We start from the raw sequence: 19,275 nt of genomic DNA on the forward strand, positions 1-19,275 counted from the left end.
GGATGGGCCGTGTAACGTGGGTAATGACGATATTCGGGGTGCTTGTGGCGGCGGCGGACGGCGTGATGTTCCACCTGCAGCCCAACACCCAGAAGTGCCTCCGGGAGGAGATTCATAAAGATGTCCTCGTGTCTGGTGAATATGAGGTGCAGGAGTCCCCTGGGCAGAGAGTCGATATACAGGTAAGGATGGAAGACTAATACGCATCTCACGGTAGTGGAACTCGAGTTGTATCACTCGTACTCACGATATTTTTTTTTTACGGTCTTCAAACTTTCCACAGAACAGATGGTGTCTTAGTAATGAGATATATTCATAAGAATTGGAGACTAAGACACCATTTCTTGGTATAGTCATGGAATACGGGAGAAGGAATGGGTACTATGGTGAGAGTAATGTCTGCCACCTGTTTCATCATATGTGGGTTATGTTACCCAGATTTTCTTGGGTATAGGTGAAACATGGAGTGAAATTGTCATTTTATGGTTACCATTGTATTATATTTGGATGAATGATACTGTTTAGTGGTAGTTGTGTTGTGTTTTCAAAATATAAGAATTCAGCAATGTGATTGGGATTTTTTTTTTTAGTACGTAACCAGTTTAGGTATCCATGGAAAGTGGTGATAGATAATGAATGATTTAGTTGTTCTTTGGGCATTTGAGATTCATATAATGAGTTAGAGCATATTGTACTTGGTAAATTACCAGTATTTGTTACTGATAAGCCATGGACTGAAACTAGCCTTTGGGATATTACGTTTTATTTTCCGCAATACTATAAGTTAAGATTAGAAAGATACCTGTGGAAGACTGTTCTGTCTTTTGGTTTTTATTACCCAGTATATAAGGGGGATGTGAAGAATTGAGAAATTGAGTGAAATAGAAAAAGGGTTTATATAAAGGGAAAGAATACATATTACCTATGATCGTCATGTGAGTACTTGGTAAAATGCACATTTCTCTGCTCTTAAAAATAAAGAGATAGATTCATGTATGTTTGGATTCCTGACTATTACCTCCACAACATATTGATGATAGAAAAATAAGGCCTCCTTAACATTTTTGCACCGACTGAGCATTGCATGCAATGAATTAGACTGATGCATCTGTTAACATAGTGTGAGATGCATCCCTAAGCATCAATCCTGATATTGCAGTTATTGGAAAACCTGCCCACCATGGTCAGGTGTGTGCTGAAAATCAGACAGTAGTAAAGTCAAATACATATGATATATAATGAAATATATTCATGCTGAAGAGTTAAAGATTAATAAACCATTGGCCATTGTGGTTATGTGAAGCAGATGTGAAAAAATAAATCTTAGAAAACATACTTGCCTAAAATATTAAACAACGATAGAAAAAAATGAATAATTTATTCTGTTCAGCAGTGGTGAAGTGTTGAAGTGAGCTTCCAGGGGTTGAATGCAAAACCTGGCACTCAGTGTAAAGTATAGCATAGAAAGTTGTTCTCATATGAGGCATGCTCCATTTGCATAAGTGGACAAGTATAAAAGAAAGGAAATTTTTTGGTTTAGGGAAGATGAACTGTAAAACACGTTTAGTGGCAGGTCTCTTCATACTTGCATTATTTTTTTTGCATTGTATTAATGTACCTTCAACACTTGCATTATCAGAATGATGTTAATTCTGAAGTGATTTTCTCATTGTCTTGGGAATGTCTTTGGAATTACTGTATGAGCTTATTACATTTTTTTTTTGCTGATAAGGTTTGAAAAATACGAAATTTACAGGATTGGAAAGGAAACCTAACTGATAGCTAATAGGGTTAAAGTGAACCAATTTAAAGGTGATTGATACTGAATTTTCCTTATGGCATTTGGCTTTTTTTTTTTTTTTTTCAAGTTTTACAGCTTCACGTTTGCACTAGTATTTTGACATTATGTACTAATGTATTTGGATGATCTTGGTATATGCAACACTGAATTTTTTATTTAAGCATTTTACAGTTGAAAAATGTCATTTATCCAGTAAATATTAACTTTATGATTCAAAATTAAGAGCTCTTTATACTTATGGTATCATTGGTTAGGATGTATACATTACCAAAAAGTTGAATTAGAGGTTTATAGATAAAATGAAAAAAGTCGGGGATTTTAAGTACTCCTGTATTTGATAAAACTTAAACTAAAAAATGTGACAAGTGCAAAGGGTCAGAAATGATTTCTGAGAGAGATACTAATTGGATGTGTAGGCTGTTGTTGATGTAACCAAGTTTGGCAGTTAGGAAGAATAGATTTCTTTGGATTGAGAATGAAATTGAGCTGAAATTTTTTCTCTTCTTGATGTTCATATTAGATCTCTTTTTGGATGTTGTGTCTAGGGAATTGTTTTGTATTGTCTAATGAATAGTTTGTAGGTATTGGAACATATAGTAATAATTACTTCTTTCAGTATGCTTAATTTGAGGTGCTTTTTGTATGTGAGCTAATTGCACCATTGTACAGCATCTTGTGGAAATTGATTTATTTTTCACATTTGGTTGTGTCTGTTACTTTTTGTTTTACCTTGAATAAAACAAAGATATGGCAGGTTCGTACAATTTCACACCTGTGAAATTAGTTTTGTGGCTGTTGCATTAATGTACACTTAGGGATTAATTTTTTGCAGGTTACAGACTCCAAAGGTCATCATCTGTACGTGAAGGAAGAAGCAGAGAGTGGCAAGTTTATTTTCAATACTGAGGACTATGATGTCTATGAAGTTTGCTTTATTTCCAGGGTACCCCCAAGTAAGTTGACTATTAGTTTAGTTTAAACTGTGAATTTGTTAGAATTATGTTGATGCACAAGAATAGAATAGTGTACTGTGGTGATGTTATCTACTGAGTTGAAAACGAATTTTGAAGAAGGCTAGTATCCATTATAAAAAGATACCTTTACCAGATACAAATAGGAGGGTGAAATCTATGAAGTATTGAAAGTTTTGATCTCACATCCCTATTTTGGCATTCCATTGTTCATTTGGTCTTTTGTTACCCCAACGCACACACACACACACATGCACAACTTCACTACACTTTATGATCTGTGGTTCTGCCATGTGATGTAGCTGGCTTCCTGAATGCTTTAGGAACCCCATAGATGAAAGAAGGGAATTCTGGGGCAGGAAGATAAAGTAATAAAAAGCTAGATAACTGTGAGTAGTAGGGGGATTGTAAAGAACAGTTGTTGACTGAACAGGCTAAGAGGGTTTATACATGTATTTAGTAACGTGAAACTTCTGGGGTAAACCATGGAAATGTCTGTGGGGCTTGGATGTAGATAGGGAGCCGTGGGTTTGGTGCATTACACATGACAGCTAGAGACTGAGTGTGAGCGAATGTTGCCTTTTTTTGTCTGTTTTCCTGGTGCTTCCTTGCTGAAGCAGGGTGTAGCATTGCTGCTACCTGTGGGACAGAGTAGCATCAGGAATGGATGAAGGCAAGCAAGTATGAATACGTGCATGTGTTTATATGTATATGTCTGTGTATGTATATGTATTATATGTGTGTGTATGGGCATTTATGTATATATGTATGTATATATATATATATATATATGAGTGGATAGGCCATTCTTCGCCTGTTTCCTGGTTCTACCTCACTGACGCGGGAAACGACAATCAAGTACGATGAAAATATGGAGATGGATTATGAGTCATTGCAGAAAGATTGTGAATACATTGAAATGTAAACATCATTTTCTTGGTGCAGGGCCAGTTATTGAAAGATTGTTTCACCCCCTATATTTAATGGAAAGGAAATGTTGAAATGAAATTTGATAAGCAGTCCTTAAAATGTCCCAAGTTGCTATGATCAGTGTGTTTCCTTTTGCTTGTAGTAGTAGATTTTGACTGTGGAACTCAATATTCATAATGGAGCATGTATTAATGTCCACAGCTCAACGGGGTATCCAGCAGGAGATTACACTCAAAACCAAGCATGGGGTGGAAGCCAAGACATATGAAGCGGTGAGTTATATAGCTTTTGATTATATTTGCTGTCAAGTGGGCAGTTCCTAGGGAAGCATCTTATGTATAAACTCAGATTATTAGCAAGGGAGTAGTGAATCTATTTAGCAAACATTGCATGATATTATTTTGAGATGTTAGATATCTGTTTTGTTTTGTCTTTTTGTTTTGTTGTATAAGATTTGTATAAGATTTTAGGAATAAATTCTTTCTCCAGATGTGATGATCTTTAATAATCTTTAAGTTCATTATCTCCATTGCTTTATCATACTCTTTTTAAAAAGAATTAAGAGAGTCATGTTCTTAATCAATTGAGATTATTTTTGAGCGAATTTTTTTTGCTGAAGCTAAGCGGACTTGAGTCATGAAAAGAATGGTGTCAGAATAGGAATCAAGAGCCTCATTAATAAAATTTTGGTTCCATTTTTCTAGAATTTTTTTGGATTTATTTTTGTAGTTTATGCATCACCATTCTGACCTATGGTATTGTAATTAAAGATTTGATTTGAAGTACTTGACAAATTGATTTTAGCTAAATTTCCATTCATATTTGCTGTGTGCACTTGATCCACCCTATAGAATTGGGAATGGAGTTAAAGTTGTTAGATGTAGAAGGATAAATATACATTTAGTTAAAAGATCCATTGATAGATAGGTTAGTATATCACCTTTGTCTACAAGTTTATCCAATATTTTCTTCCGTTGGTACACACACACACACACGGACCTCTGTGGTTTAGTGGTCAGTGTTACTGATCATAAGTAAACGGGGCGGCCTGGGGTCAGATCCACATGGATTAAAATCTTGGGCATGGGAATTGGCTTACTTCCACCCCAGGTGTTCATCCTGCCCTTTGGGCTGGTTGATAAATGAGTGCCTGGCTGAGGCTGGGATGGGTGTGTGTGGGTACAAGCATAGAAGCAAAGACACGGAATCTGTATACAGTGTTAAGAGATAGGGCAACATGAGTGTAAAACTCTCTCCTTGTGACACAGGAATAGTAATCAATCTCTCATCTCTTCTCTCACACACACACAGATTTTTGAGCGAGATTAAATTGTGCTATATGGATATGAAATAACACGTGTTTAAAAGTGAAATTTCTTTGTAAATATGATTGTGTGGAGAAGTGTCACTAATGCTGTATTTCTCTTTCCACATACTGGTATATACATATCCTTCAACAGAAGTTTGTAAGTTACTTTAGACCAGTGACTGGAATGCTTTGTTAAGCCTCAAGCCCAGCTTGTAGGCATCAGTGTGTGGCACAGCCTTATAATGCAACATTTGGATGACTAAACCAGTTTTATTACTCATATCACCAGATTATATAGCTGAGTGTGCCATACGTCTTGCAAATGATATTCTATTTTGTCTTAACTTTAATAGAAAATGTAACCAGGATAGTTTTGTAGTTTGTGAGGCTGCTTCTCTTGAGTGAAATATGTTTTGAACCATGTTGATTGTGGTGATTCACCAAGGGAAGCTGCAGTGCCCACTTTTATAAAAAAGTGAATTATGATATAGAGATTTTTCACATTCAAAATATTGAATTGGTTTGAAGATAATGGTGTGGCAAAATATACTAAAAGGTTGATACTAGTGCATGATTAGTGTAGAAAAGCTGAGAAGACTAACTTAAGCTGCTAAATATTAAGTGAAATGAGTGGGTATCTAGCCATTTTTCTAATTTCTTTTAACTGATTAATTAACTAACATTAGCGGCTTTTAGTTGATTTGTTGCTGGAGAATAATGTGTGCTTGTTTTGTGCCATTACTTCCTCCCATCTTTTGATTTTCTTTATCATGAATGAGTGAAATCACTTTCCAAGTTGAGAAAATATGCTCATGTTACATCATTCATGAAACTATGTAGAACTTATTTTTTACTTTGGGTGACAGTGAGGTTGTGTGATAACACCCTGCCACACACAGTAATTTGATTGATTGAATGTTCACACTATTATATTACAGTATCTTTTGTTAAGTGCCTGTTTGATGACTTGCAGTCAGCTGGGTGTTCAGGTCCCTACTCCACTTCCAATTTGTCTCTTCCTTTCAGAAATTAATATCTAATGTGCTTTTAGTCACATAGAAATAAATGTCTGAGAAAAGATGGGCAGATATTTTTTGAGGGATTCAGACAATCCAGGTGGCCAGGAAATGAATTTAGCTTAACTTGGTTATTTCATAGACTTTGCATAAAGAATGATGCACTTTTCTGCATGTGAAATGTGTAAATGTGTGTAGTTTTTTCATTATTTTCAAAGCAAATGTAGTTGCTTTAAATAGAGTCTGCCTACAAGTGGTAATGCCGTGAGTGAGAAGTCACTTTCAGTGAGGCTGTCTCATCTTTAGCAAAATGTTAATGTATGCAGCACTGTCAAGGATCTTTTCACCCTAAAAAAGCCCACCTTCCCCTGCTTCCATGTGGAGTGCAGCCTCAAAGGTGCAGGAGTCCCCAAAAATGAGTGAAGGTTACATGATATTTTTCTGCTTTCCACCTTATCAAGATTGCATTACAAATGAATGAGTGAGGATTTAAGGAATATCCCTCTCTTATCTTGTCCCTCTATTCCTTCTTTTATAAAGTGATTATACTGGAGAAGATAACCAGCATCCTATCCTATTCTTGATTTTCTTCAGTCTGTCTAATCTTTCGCTCATGCCTGATCCCTCCAGGAACTCCCATTAAGGGGGTGGCCAAAGCAAAAGAGTCTCCATTTATCTTGACATGCTTCCCTCACTAACACCATTCCAGGCATTCATCCCCATTTCTCTCCCTTTGGTATTCCTCCACTATTTTTCCATGTCTCAAGTGGTCTTCCTCTCACACCAACCCCTTGAGCTGTACTGTCATACACTCTCCTTGTAAACTCTCCTACTTTCAATCTTTCCACATGCCCAAACCACCTCAAAGTATCATGTTTCATTCAGTCTTCCAGTTCACAATTCATTTCCATTGCATTCCATGCCATACCTAATCTTTTATATGCCCCTTATTACTTTCTTCATTCCATCTATCATACCTCATGCTCCTCTCAAATAACTAATTTTCACAGCCTGGATTCTTGACCTTTGTGACTTATTCATGTCATTGTATTGGCTTTATAGGCCTGGGTCTGGAGGACTATATTGTCCCGTAATCCTTTCCTTGCCCTGTGTGTCTTGTTCTGTTCTAGCACAAAGAATTTGTGTGGGTTTTATTCTTTCATCCCTTTTCCTAGGGAAATGATAAACACATGGAGCAAGAAAGTCCTTGATGGGACTGTATTCCTTTCCATCCATTGATGTTGATAAGCCTCACTGAGGGTGACTTGTTGCAAGCAGGTTATTTGAAGTGTTATCAGGATGGCTAAGGGTTCAGGGGAGAGCTCGTATAGTATACTCTAGGTACATACTGGGGTGATTTTCAGTACTTCACTGGAATGCCAAACTAGTTTATTAGTTTGTGTTCCAAGGGATTGATGTGGAAAGGATCACATTTAACTACCTTTGATATTTTAGAAATTTGGATTAGGTACCCACTTATATCTGGATGCACTCTGGGCAGACTATTGAAAGTAGGCTTTTGGGACTGAGACTCTCAGCTTAACAGTGTAGCAGTTAAGTGTTGCAACTACTGAGCCATTACTCAAAACATGTTTTAGATGTAATTTGAAGCATACTGCATAGTTTTATTCACTTCAGGAAAAGCTTTCAGCTTAATCAGCACAGATTTGACATTTAATAGAAGTCAGCATTCATTTCCAACCTGTATGATATTATATTTTTCAATCAGAAGCTTAAATGCAGTAAGTAGGTTATGTTTTGTTTGGTGATAAGAAATTATACCTTTAACATCATAAAAAAATTATGAAAAACATTCAATGTTTGGAGTGTTCATTAAAGTTTTGCATCCATCTATTTCTTCTCTGAGTGACTTGTAAGCTCGTGAGAGATTTGATTACAGCTCTAGTGAAAGGATAATTGTTTCTATGAAAGGGACATATATATTTTCATGAAAAGTATTGATGTATCATGATGTTATTTTTAAGTTTTCTTTTTTAAAGATTTTAGATAGTTAGTACTTGGTTTGTAGCCACTACTACGTACCTGGCTATCAGGAGAGTTAATGAGGCTGCATATTGAGCCAGCACTTCACTGGTTGTCAAGTTGCATTCCTTCGTCTTTTCTTTCTGCCTCGCCAGCACATGGGACTTAGGCATTTTCTCAGCAAACATACAGTCTCTTTGTCACTCATAATACTTAACATCACTTAACTCTCACCGCTTATTCTTCATAACTTTAGATTTTCCTGCAACAAGTGTTATTTGATGGCCCTCTCTTTTGGCAAAATGGTAAGAGCAGTAGATAGAAATGGTAATAATAACATTAAGTAGGAGCACTGATTAGAAGTACTAGGTTGGAACATTAGGCAGGGGCATTAGGTGGAAGTACTAGGTAGGGACAATAGGCAGGAGCATTAAGTTAGTGGAGCATCCACATTAGGTAGTATTTGATAGGAACATTAGGTGGGAGCTTCTGGAAACACTGAGCTAGAGTTGCTCCCCTGCCTTTGGTCTGTTAAGGATAAGGCATTAAAAGCTAAGAATTGGCACCTGAGTTGACCAGTTATGGAGACTCTTTTTGCCATGGTCACCCCCTTGAAGGAGTTCCTCGAGTGAGTGGGTGTCTGAGATATAGCTAGATAAAGGTTTTACTTGAACATAAAAAAGTACTTACATGTAACTAAAGCATATTCATCATCTTATAGTTGGGTGAAGCAGCCAAGTTGAAACCTCTAGAGATTGAGCTAAAGCGCTTGGAGGACCTCAGTGAAAGCATTGTGCAGGATTTTTCCTACATGAGGCATCGTGAGGAGGAGATGAGGGACACCAATGGTAAGAATATGTAGAATACCTCTTAAACTTGTGTAGTATTTTGTCTGAGAATTTAGTAGTTAATAGGATGCATTCAGTAGGATCCCCCTAGTTTTGCTTTTGGATCATACAGGAGTTATAAGTGAGCAGTTTCTTGTATTTGTACACTTATGGAAAATAAAAGGGAAATGTTTGAATTCCTCAATAAAGTTGGTTGCATGAGTGAGGGGTATGATTGTTGTCAGTAAGGTTGAATTCTACGGATTGTTTTGGTTGTTAGGAGATTAGATGTGAGGCAAAGCAAGAAAATTATATTTTTGAGTTGTGGAAATATTTTGTCCAAAAGTGTGAATTATTTGCATTTTGTTATTATTGTTGTTGAATAAGTGTATATAGTGGAGAGGGCTGTAAAGATCAGAAAAAATGTTTCTAAATGTATATATAGTTGAAACATTGCTAGTAGCAACAGAACCTTAGAAAACCCCACCTGACTTACTCTGGTAGTAGGTACAAACTTTTAAAGAGATCAACAGATCCCATGAAAACCATTTGATTTTCCATGATATTGGGTGAAATGGCTCCAGAAATCAGTAGAACTTATGAAAACTGCACCAAGTTTCTCTAACATCAAATGTTTACTTTAATTTTCAATTATGTGAAGATGATGCTTATGGCATTGTTCTCCTTTCTGGCTCTCCAACCACTTGGGATTGGGCTTAAAGGCTACAGTTACTCGCTCATCACTACAGGAGGACAGAAATGTATGTTGGAGGAGGGTGTCCCTCTTACCTTCACACTTTTCTAGCCTGATATGAATTTCTTTTAGAATTTTGAATATTTTATTGTTACCATTTTACTGTTGAGCTGCAAGAATACAGCAAGTCAGCTTAGTGGTGGCGTATGTAAGGTGTGATGTGAGAGAAAGTCTTTATTGGGTCATTTGTAATTTTAGGAGAGTGTTGCTATACGAGTATATGCATTGTTTTACATATTTAGATAAGATAAATATTATAAAGAATTAGGAAAAATGTGTACAAACATTTTTGATACTCTTGGCATTGTATGTAAACAACCAGTTGGTTTTCATCATTTACAATTATTTATGAAAGAATACTTAAAGATCTGACAATTTTGGCAGCTGTACTCCATTAAGTTGCTGGAATATTATGAACAACATTCATACAATTTTAGTATATTTTTGTAGAGCATTTAGGTCCCTCTGTTGCTCAAAAAGAATAGTTTTTTACAGATAGAATAAAAGATGCTGATGCTAATTGAAAGATTTTAGCTTAACCTAAAGTAGAACATAGATACTGAATGAATTGCTCAAATTGAAATGATTAGGACTTGCAGAAATTCCAGGTCCTTTGTTAATTAAGGGGTAAAAGATCTAATCAAAGTGAATGAACGTGGTTGATAAGTATACATGTTTTGATTGTTAGTTGGGTGGTTTTAGGCTTTGCAACCATTCAAAATTGTGATGTACTTATTAAACAAATATTGGCAGAATGTCATGCTCCTGAAAAGCATTGTGATATTTTTGCATCTTTAACAAATTAACATGGTTTTGCACTTGGGCATTTTGAGGCCGAGGGAAGGCTGGTTATTTGTTTGGAGATGATAGTGTAAATTTATTAGTCTTAATTTTCATTTTGTTCAAAAATTTTCCATCACAGCTTTCTTGATTATTTCTTGTTTTGCAGAGTCTACAAATTCTCGTGTGCTGTACCTCTCATTGTTTTCACTCTGCTGCCTCATTGGTCTGGCCACTTGGCAAGTCCTCTACCTCCGCAAGTTCTTTAAGGCAAAGAAGCTTATTGAGTAAAAGAGAATTTCATGTTCCACAAAGGATGACATGAATGAGCAAAGAGAACAAGTGTCTCATGACAGAGATACATTTTTTATTGACGAGCATTTAAAATTTGATAATTAAAGAGTACCCATTTTTACTTGCATTATATTGTACCTATTCATTATTATTTCAGCATTTGATAATTGCTTTGATTTTCAATGAAATTTGACTGTGTTACTTCATTACAGAAGATATTGCACTAGTTATTTTCAGACTGGGAGTCAACAAACATGTAAAATTCATACGAATTATTTTGAAGTAAATAAACAAACATCTGTGGGTACAAGAGTAGATTCTGACCAGTATATTTTAGAAATTTTTTAAGAGTTTTCTTGATCAAGTAGAGAATGTCATGATGAGTAAGTTACACTTACACAAGAAGTTTTATTCCAGTTTGCAGGTGAAAAATAGAATGCAAAGTTATTTTTGACATCTTTTTTTATGTTAGAAAGGAAGTGACAAGTTCTTGACTTGCTAAAGACGGAAGGGTTTACATTCTGGTTATAGCCTTATCATAAATCGTTTTGACATGGCACAAGATTCTCATGCCACCTTAATTTTAAGATGAACATTTTATGTTATTAAAGGAGTACACACAAGAGGAACATACTTACAAATTAGTCCTTGATTCATTTATATGTATTTTGAACTGTTTAGCCATATCACATTGTAAATGAGTAATTATCAACACAATGCAAATTTCACCTTACAAAAATTGTAAGATAAAAGGAAGATTGGAAGTGTGTGAGCTTCTCATTTTTTATTGTGTAGAAAGCTTACATTTTGGGAAGCACATGTTACGTATTCATTCCTCTCAGTTTAATAAAATGTCTATGATATGTATACTGTACTGATGTAGAGTGTGTTGTTATCACACCATATCTCTATTAATGTGTGGTTACTGTTACTTATACTGAAGAAAGGAATGCTAATATTTTTCTTTTCACTTTTTATTAACTGTAAGATAAGTTCAGAAGTAATGTATCTTTTTCAGAGAGGAAATTTTTAGAGATAGAGTTTCTAGATATTAATGCAGTCAGTCGTAACACCTCTTTGTGGCTGTATAGAAGCACAGAAAAATTCTGAATTTACAAGGAATAGCTTTTAAGATTTTTCATACTAAAAGTAAAGTGGTCTTGTGGGTGTGTATGGGGTTTGATTTTGTACATAAAGCTTTGCTTTGCATGTCCACTATAAAGATTATTAGATTCACTTTGTGGGTTTATGTTTGCCATGGAAATGAAAGACAATTTCTAGAAGTTATAAGCTATGTACAGTCTTTTATAAGATAGTGACTGCATTTTTTATACACTTTAAAAATCTTATTTATTGATCATTTTTGTCAGACCTTATCCCTTTCTAGGATGGGCCATGCAAAACCTGCTGTCCAGATGTAAAGTTATTTGAAACTTACTGATTGAACAAAAAAATCCATTGATAAAGTTTGTTAAAGACTTTGTTTCCACAAAAGAATATACTGTCTTATAAAGCACTTTCATAAAATACACATTATTCTGTATTGTGCCATTGTTTTGAATCGGCATCTAGATGTCACTGGCATTTAGAATCATTATCAGATATTTGATCATCACATCCTTCAGTCCATAAATAGTGATAAAACATTTGCTGGCCAAGTTCTGCCAGTTGGTGTGGCAGTGGTGTGTTTGTCATTTGCAATATGAAATTAAGGATATGGGAAGAATAAGGATTGTTTTCACAAGTATTAATGTATAAAGGTAAATGTAGAGAATTAAAGAGAAGGTATAGAAACATACAATTGAGGAAAATTGATTAATGCTGAATTGATATTTGACTGTTCTTTGAGAGGTAGTGAGGGTTATGAGAATATGAGCCAGACAATCATGATTTGTGCAGGATGAATATAGTCAGAAAAGAAAACTGTTTGCAGTAGAGTCATAAACTATTTGTGTTTGAGTCAGAAAAGAGAACTGTTTGTAATAGAAAACATGCCTTCTACTAATGCTTTCCCAGATCATGAAGGCCACCTGATCTACAACATTTCACATAATGCAGTGTACTTCAGCAAGTTAATGGTGCTAAAAGATTGGGTTAGTGGAAACTAGTATTGTGTCATCTGATGTGCCTCACATGATTTCTTTGGTATTTCAGCCTCCTTAGAAAGTGATCATAATAAAAAAGGAAAAAACTCAAGGTTGATTTTTGTGCTGTATGTCTTAAAATGTCTACATTTTCCAAAGATTGTAAAAAATTTTAGGCAACAGGTTTTGTTTAGATAATCATATAGAGCCATGTTATAGAATGATGTATTTCACATGACTTATATAAGCTCACATATTGTTAGATCTGGTGTGATTGTGTGTGAATCTGTGAGTCATTGTCAGTAAAATGTTCTCATCTTGAATAAACATTCATTTGTATATAATGTTTTCTCTGAACCATTCTTAATTGGTATAGCAACTTTGTATTTTGTTAGGTAGCTACATCATACTTGTTAGCATCAGGAAATTACAGCCATAATCCTAAGCTCCAACCTTGGCTAAAATGTGAGATGGCATATGTTAAACCATCAAGAACCATGATGAAATTTAATTGCTGATTTTCCATGATTTTTCCATTCATGGGAAGATTTTCACAATTTTCCAAGATATATCAAAAATAACTTTTAATTCCATGACATTTCCAGTATTGTCAGTAACCATGGCAACCCTCATATATCATGGTAAATATCCACACACACCCTTTCTTATATCTTTTGAATATTATTGCATTTTCGTTCATCTCATCTTCAGCCATTGTCATTGCTGGCTACTCACTATCTTATCATTTTCTCATGTTTAAATTCTACTGTTGCCTAATGTTTTTATGTTATTTATGTGTACCTGCGAAGGACTTCATATTTCCCCAATTTTAATAGTTAACTGCTATTCGTACATCCATCTCGAGTTAATTCCAAGTGCTTTTATTTCATTAGTTGTTCAAAGATAAAGACATGTTTCAGGTGATTATAAAGTGAGGTACACAGTTCCATGCAAATCTGAGCTTCATCTATTGCGATGCATTTTCATATTTTCTCAGAGTAACTCTGTTATGTGTTTTAATATTTTAAGCCATCTTCTTCAGGTAAAACAGTCTTCTTAAATACTTCATTCAATGGACTTGCCATCAGGTTTTAGTGTAATATGAGATATCAACAGAAATTCATGTTGATTTAGCAATTTACCTGCATTTAAAGTTGACTGTATCAGCTGTACTGATATCCGTTCTGAAATTCTTTGCACCATGAGAGCAAAGCAGAATATGTCCCAAATGACTGTCATACTATTTATCTATGTCTAATAGTGTGAATAAGAGCACTTGTATTATTTATGTTTCATGTTCCTCAAGATGTTATAGTTTATGCAGTATCCAACTGCCCTTACTAAATTATAGCCTGCTGGCTTGTAAACATAATGAAAATGGCTGTTATGATTTTACATAGTGTTACATTGAGTATAATACATGCAGAGATGGGATTGGCTGTGCAGCAAATTTCATACAAACTTTTTGAGTTGTACTCGATAAATTCTGGTAGCATTGCGTCCTGAGTGACCAATATGCCCATGTAGCACAAAGTAGTAATGCTAGGCACAAGTTTAAACCTATGTAGAATTAACATGGTAGGCTTAGATTGCTGTTTGCATAGCTCATGGCACTAAAATGCAATGAAAATAGTTGATCTCCATCTGCTTTGTAAATGAATTTACCAATTACGAGTCTCATGGCAGCAACTGAATCATAGACAAATAAATGGCTGATTAATGCTTTATTTAGTCAGGTCTACATATCTTTATAATTCTATTAGAAGAGGGTTGAATTTAATTCTATTAGAGGAGGTTGAATTTTTCTTAGTTATTTAGAGTTTTGTTTCTCAGCATTGTTGCCAATACAACTAATTGGTAATGGAAGAGTTAGGAAATGTTTCAGCATTACCATTACTAAATCATCCTTGAGCTTCTATTTGTTGATGCAGTAGATAATTTCAAATATGAAATAGCTTTAAGAAAGTTTTCTTTGAATAGTTTAAGTATTATCTACCTTTAAAAGGGGTATGTAAGAAAATGAACATATCAGTGTTAGGATGTTTTGACCACATACTGTACATGGAAAACTGAATCTGAGGATTTTGGTTCGAAGTGTGGTTGCTTTTATGTCTGCAGGAAGATTATGCTGAAGGTTTATACAAATGAAAGTAAGATTTTAGTGTCTGAGAGATGCTTGTCACTGTGTAATACCACATTGAATAGTGAAGAACTCAAGCTGTGGATGAGTGAAGATATTTGGGAATGCAGCTTGGTATGAACACCGAAGAGACTAATATTTTCTTAATTTTTTCATACTTTCATGCTTCCTTTTCATCCAAATTGGCCTCGACCTGGGCACGTTTTTGACTGCAATTCCTGCTTATGTCTAGAATAATTAAGAGGTATTAGCACCCAAGACTCAGGAGAGGGTAAACTTAGGCGTCAAAACAATTTATATTACTCATCAGGCAGACGAAGCTGTTTTATTAGAGAGGATTTTCTGAGGAAGATTTTATTTTATAAAGTAGTATGAAAATGTTCACTTTGTTGAGTACTTGACTTATCAACCATTAATTCTTTTTTTTAAGTTTTAGACGTAGAAAGAAACTGCGTTTTAAAGGCGTTGAACATGAATTTGGAGGAAGTTGCGTTGGCCCTGACCATGAAATCTTAATCATATTTAAGGCTGTAGAAGCAGTTCTTTTGAGCGAGACGGACTGACCAATTAGAGCGGACTGAAAGAAATGACGTTGACGGGAATCGAGGACCGAGTGTATATATATATATGTATATATATAAAAAAAAAAATATATATTTTCATTCATACTTTTTTTTTTTTTTTTTGCTTTGTCGCTGTCTCCCGCATTTGCGAGGTAGCGCAAGGAAACAGACGAAAGAAATGGCCCAACCCACCCCCATACACATGTACATACATACGTCCACACACACGCAAATATACATACCTACACAGCTTTCCATTGTTTACCCCAGACGCTTCACATGCCTTGATTCAATCCACTGACAGCATGTCAACCCCGGTATACCACATCGCTCCAATTCACCCTATTCCTTGCCCTCCTTTCACCCTCCTGCATGTTCAGGCCCCGATCACACAAAATCTTTTTCACTCCATCTTTCCACCTCCAATTTGGTCTCCCTCTTCTCCTCGTTCCCTCCACCTCCGACACATATATCCTCTTGGTCAATCTTTCCTCACTCATTCTCTCCATGTGACCAAACCATTTCAAAACACCCTCTTCTGCTCTCTCGACCACGCTCTTTTTATTTCCACACATCTCTCTTACCCTTACGTTACTTACTCTATCAAACCACCTCACACCACACATTGTCCTCAAACATCTCATTTCCAGCACATCCATCATCCTGCGCACAACTCTATCCATAGCCCACGCCTCGCAACCATACAACATTGTTGGAACCACTATTCCTTCAAACATACCCATTTTTGCTTTCCGAGATAATGTTCTCGACTTCCACACATTCTTCAAGGCTCCCAGAATTTTCGCCCCCTCCCCCACCCTATGATCCACTTCCGCTTCCATGGTTCCATCCGCTGCCAGATCCACTCCCAGATATCTAAAACACTTCACTTCCTCCAGTTTTTCTCCATTCAAACTCACCTCCCAGTTGACTTGACCTTCAACCCTACTGTACCTAATAACCTTGCTCTTATTCACATTTACTCTTAACTTTCTTCTTTCACACACTTTACCAAACTCAGTCACCAGCTTCTGCAGTTTCTCACATGAATCAGCCACCAGCGCTGTATCATCAGCGAACAACAACTGACTCACTTCCCAAGCTCTCTCATCCCCAACAGACTTCATACTTGCCCCTCTTTCCAAAACTCTTGCATTCACCTCCCTAACAACCCCATCCATAAACAAATTAAACAACCATGGAGACATCACACACCCCTGCCGCAAACCTACATTCACTGAGAACCAATCACTTTCCTCTCTTCCTACACGTACACATGCTTTACATCCTCGATAAAAACTTTTCACTGCTTCTAACAACTTGCCTCCCACACCATATATTCTTAATACCTTCCACAGAGCATCTCTATCAACTCTATCATATGCCTTCTCCAGATCCATGAATGCTACATACAAATCCATTTGCTTTTCTAAGTATTTCTCACATACATTCTTCAAAGCAAACACCTGATCCACACATCCTCTACCACTTCTGAAACCACACTGCTCTTCCCCAATCTGATGCTCTGTACATGCCTTCACCCTCTCAATCAATACCCTCCCTTATAATTTGCAGGAGTACTCAACAAACCTATACCTCTGTAATTTGAGCACTCACTCTTATCCCCTTTGCCTTTGTACAATGGCACTATGCATGCATTCCGCAAATCCTCAGGCACCTCACCATGAGTCATACATACATTAAATAACCTTACCAACCAGTCAACAATACAGTCACCCCCTTTTTTAATAAATTCCACTGCAATACCATCCAAACCTGCTGCCTTGCCGGCTTTCATCTTCCGCAAAGCTTTTACTACCTCTTCTCTGTTTACCAAATCATTTCCCTAACCCTCTCACTTTGCACACCACCTCGACCAAAACACCCTATATCTGCCACTCTATCATCAAACACATTCAACAAACCTTCAAAATACTCACTCCATCTCCTTCTCACATCACCACTACTTGTTATCACCTCCCCATTTGCGCCCTTCACTAAAGTTCCCATTTGCTCCCATGTCTTACGCACTTTATTTACTTAGAAAAGCAAATGGATTTGTATGTAGCATTTATGGATCTGGAGAAGGCATATGATAGAGTTGATAGAGATGCTCTGTGGAAGGTATTAAGAATATATGGTGTGGGAGGCAAGTTGTTAGAAGCAGTGAAAAGTTTTTATCGAGGATGTAAGGCATGTGTACGTGTAGGAAGAGAGGAAAGTGATTGGTTCTCAGTGAATGTAGGTTTGCGGCAGGGGTGTGTGATGTCTCCATGGTTGTTTAATTTGTTTATGGATGGGGTTGTTAGGGAGGTGAATGCAAGAGTTTTGGAAAGAGGGGCAAGTATGAAGTCTGTTGGGGATGAGAGAGTTTGGGAAGTGAGTCAGTTGTTGTTCGCTGATGATACAGCGCTGGTGGCTGATTCATGTGAGAAACTGCAGAAGCTGGTGACTGAGTTTGGTAAAGTGTGTGAAAGAAGAAAGTTGAGTAAATGTGAATAAGAGCAAGGTTATTAGGTACAGTAGGGTTGAGGGTCAAGTCAATTGGGAGGTGAGTTTGAATGGAGAAAAACTGGAGGAAGTGAAGTGTTTTAGATATTTGGGAGTGGATCTGGCAGCGGATGGAACCATGGAAGCGGAAGTGGATCATAGGGTTGGGGAGGGGGCGAAAATTCTGGGAGCCTTGAAGAATGTGTGGAAGTTGAGAACATTATCTCGGAAAGCAAAAATGGGTATGTTTGAAGGAATAGTGGTTCCAACAATGTTGTATGGTTGCGAGGCGTGGACTATGGATAGAGTGGTGCGCAGGAGGATGGATGTGCTGGAAATGAGATGTTTGAGGACAATGTGTGGTGTGAGGTGGTTTGAACGAGTAAGTAACGTAAGGGTAAGAGAGATGTGTGGAAATAAAAAGAGCGTGGTTGAGAGAGCAGGAGAGGGTGTTTTGAAATGGTTTGGGCACATGGAGAGAATGAGTGAGGAAAGATTGACCAAGAGGATATATGTGTCGGAGGTGGAGGGAACGAGGAGAAGAGGGAGACCAAATTGGAGGTGGAAAGATGGAGTGAAAAAGATTTTGTGTGATCGGGGCCTGGACATGCAGGAGGGTGAAAGGAGGGCAAGGAATAGAGTGAATTGGAGCGATGTGGTATACCGGGGTTGACGTGCTGTCAGTGGATTGAATCAGGGCATGTGAAGCGTCTAGGGTAAACCATGGAAAGCTGTGTAGGTATGTATGTTTGCGTGTGTGGACGTATGTATATACATGTGTATGGGGGTGGGTTGGGCCATTTCTTTCGTATGTTTCCTTGCGCTACCTCGCAAACGCGGGAGACAGCGACAAAGCAAAAAAAAAAAAAAAAAAAAAAAAATATATATATATATATATATATATATATATATATATATATATATATATATATATATATATATAATATAATATACTGTTACCACCCTCTCTCCGCGAGAAAAACGTCACTGGGAACTTCTCGCTCCAAAGGAGTTCACATTCCCATGCTGAGGAGGTAGCGCATCCTTGGGCTGCAGAAGACTTTAGAAAGACCTCCTTTGTAACACCAGGATTCTTTCTTAGAAACTGGTCTTGAGGTAAATACAAGATATAAATTATTGTCAGAAATGTGTGTGTGTTTGACGTCTCGCATACATCTTGGCATTATCATTTTCTTAATTGCAAGGGAATTTATGAGGATCATTGTTGCGAGATCATTCAAACATTCCAGGTTTTCATCTTTGTTCTCCCAAGACTTGCAACGTTTATTCGGATGAAATAATGAATGACCCGGTGTTATATTTTTTCCTCTCT

General features: G+C 36.6%; 1 protein-coding gene across 1 annotated transcript; it reads left to right on the forward strand.

The window, feature by feature from the left end:
- The first annotated feature begins 2 nt into the window (after positions 1-2).
- On the forward strand, positions 3-13,093 carry bai (Transmembrane emp24 domain-containing protein bai). The gene is made up of 5 exons (XM_071688671.1): positions 3-182; positions 2,634-2,754; positions 3,904-3,974; positions 8,732-8,858; positions 10,541-13,093. Exons 1-5 carry the CDS (start codon positions 3-5, stop codon positions 10,660-10,662), a joined length of 621 nt encoding a protein of 206 aa, XP_071544772.1. The 3' UTR covers positions 10,663-13,093.
- Positions 13,094-19,275: the final 6,182 nt, after the last annotated feature.

The sequence above is a fragment of the Panulirus ornatus genome, chromosome 46, assembly GCF_036320965.1.
Source record: "Panulirus ornatus isolate Po-2019 chromosome 46, ASM3632096v1, whole genome shotgun sequence".
NCBI lineage: Eukaryota > Metazoa > Arthropoda > Malacostraca > Decapoda > Palinuridae > Panulirus > Panulirus ornatus.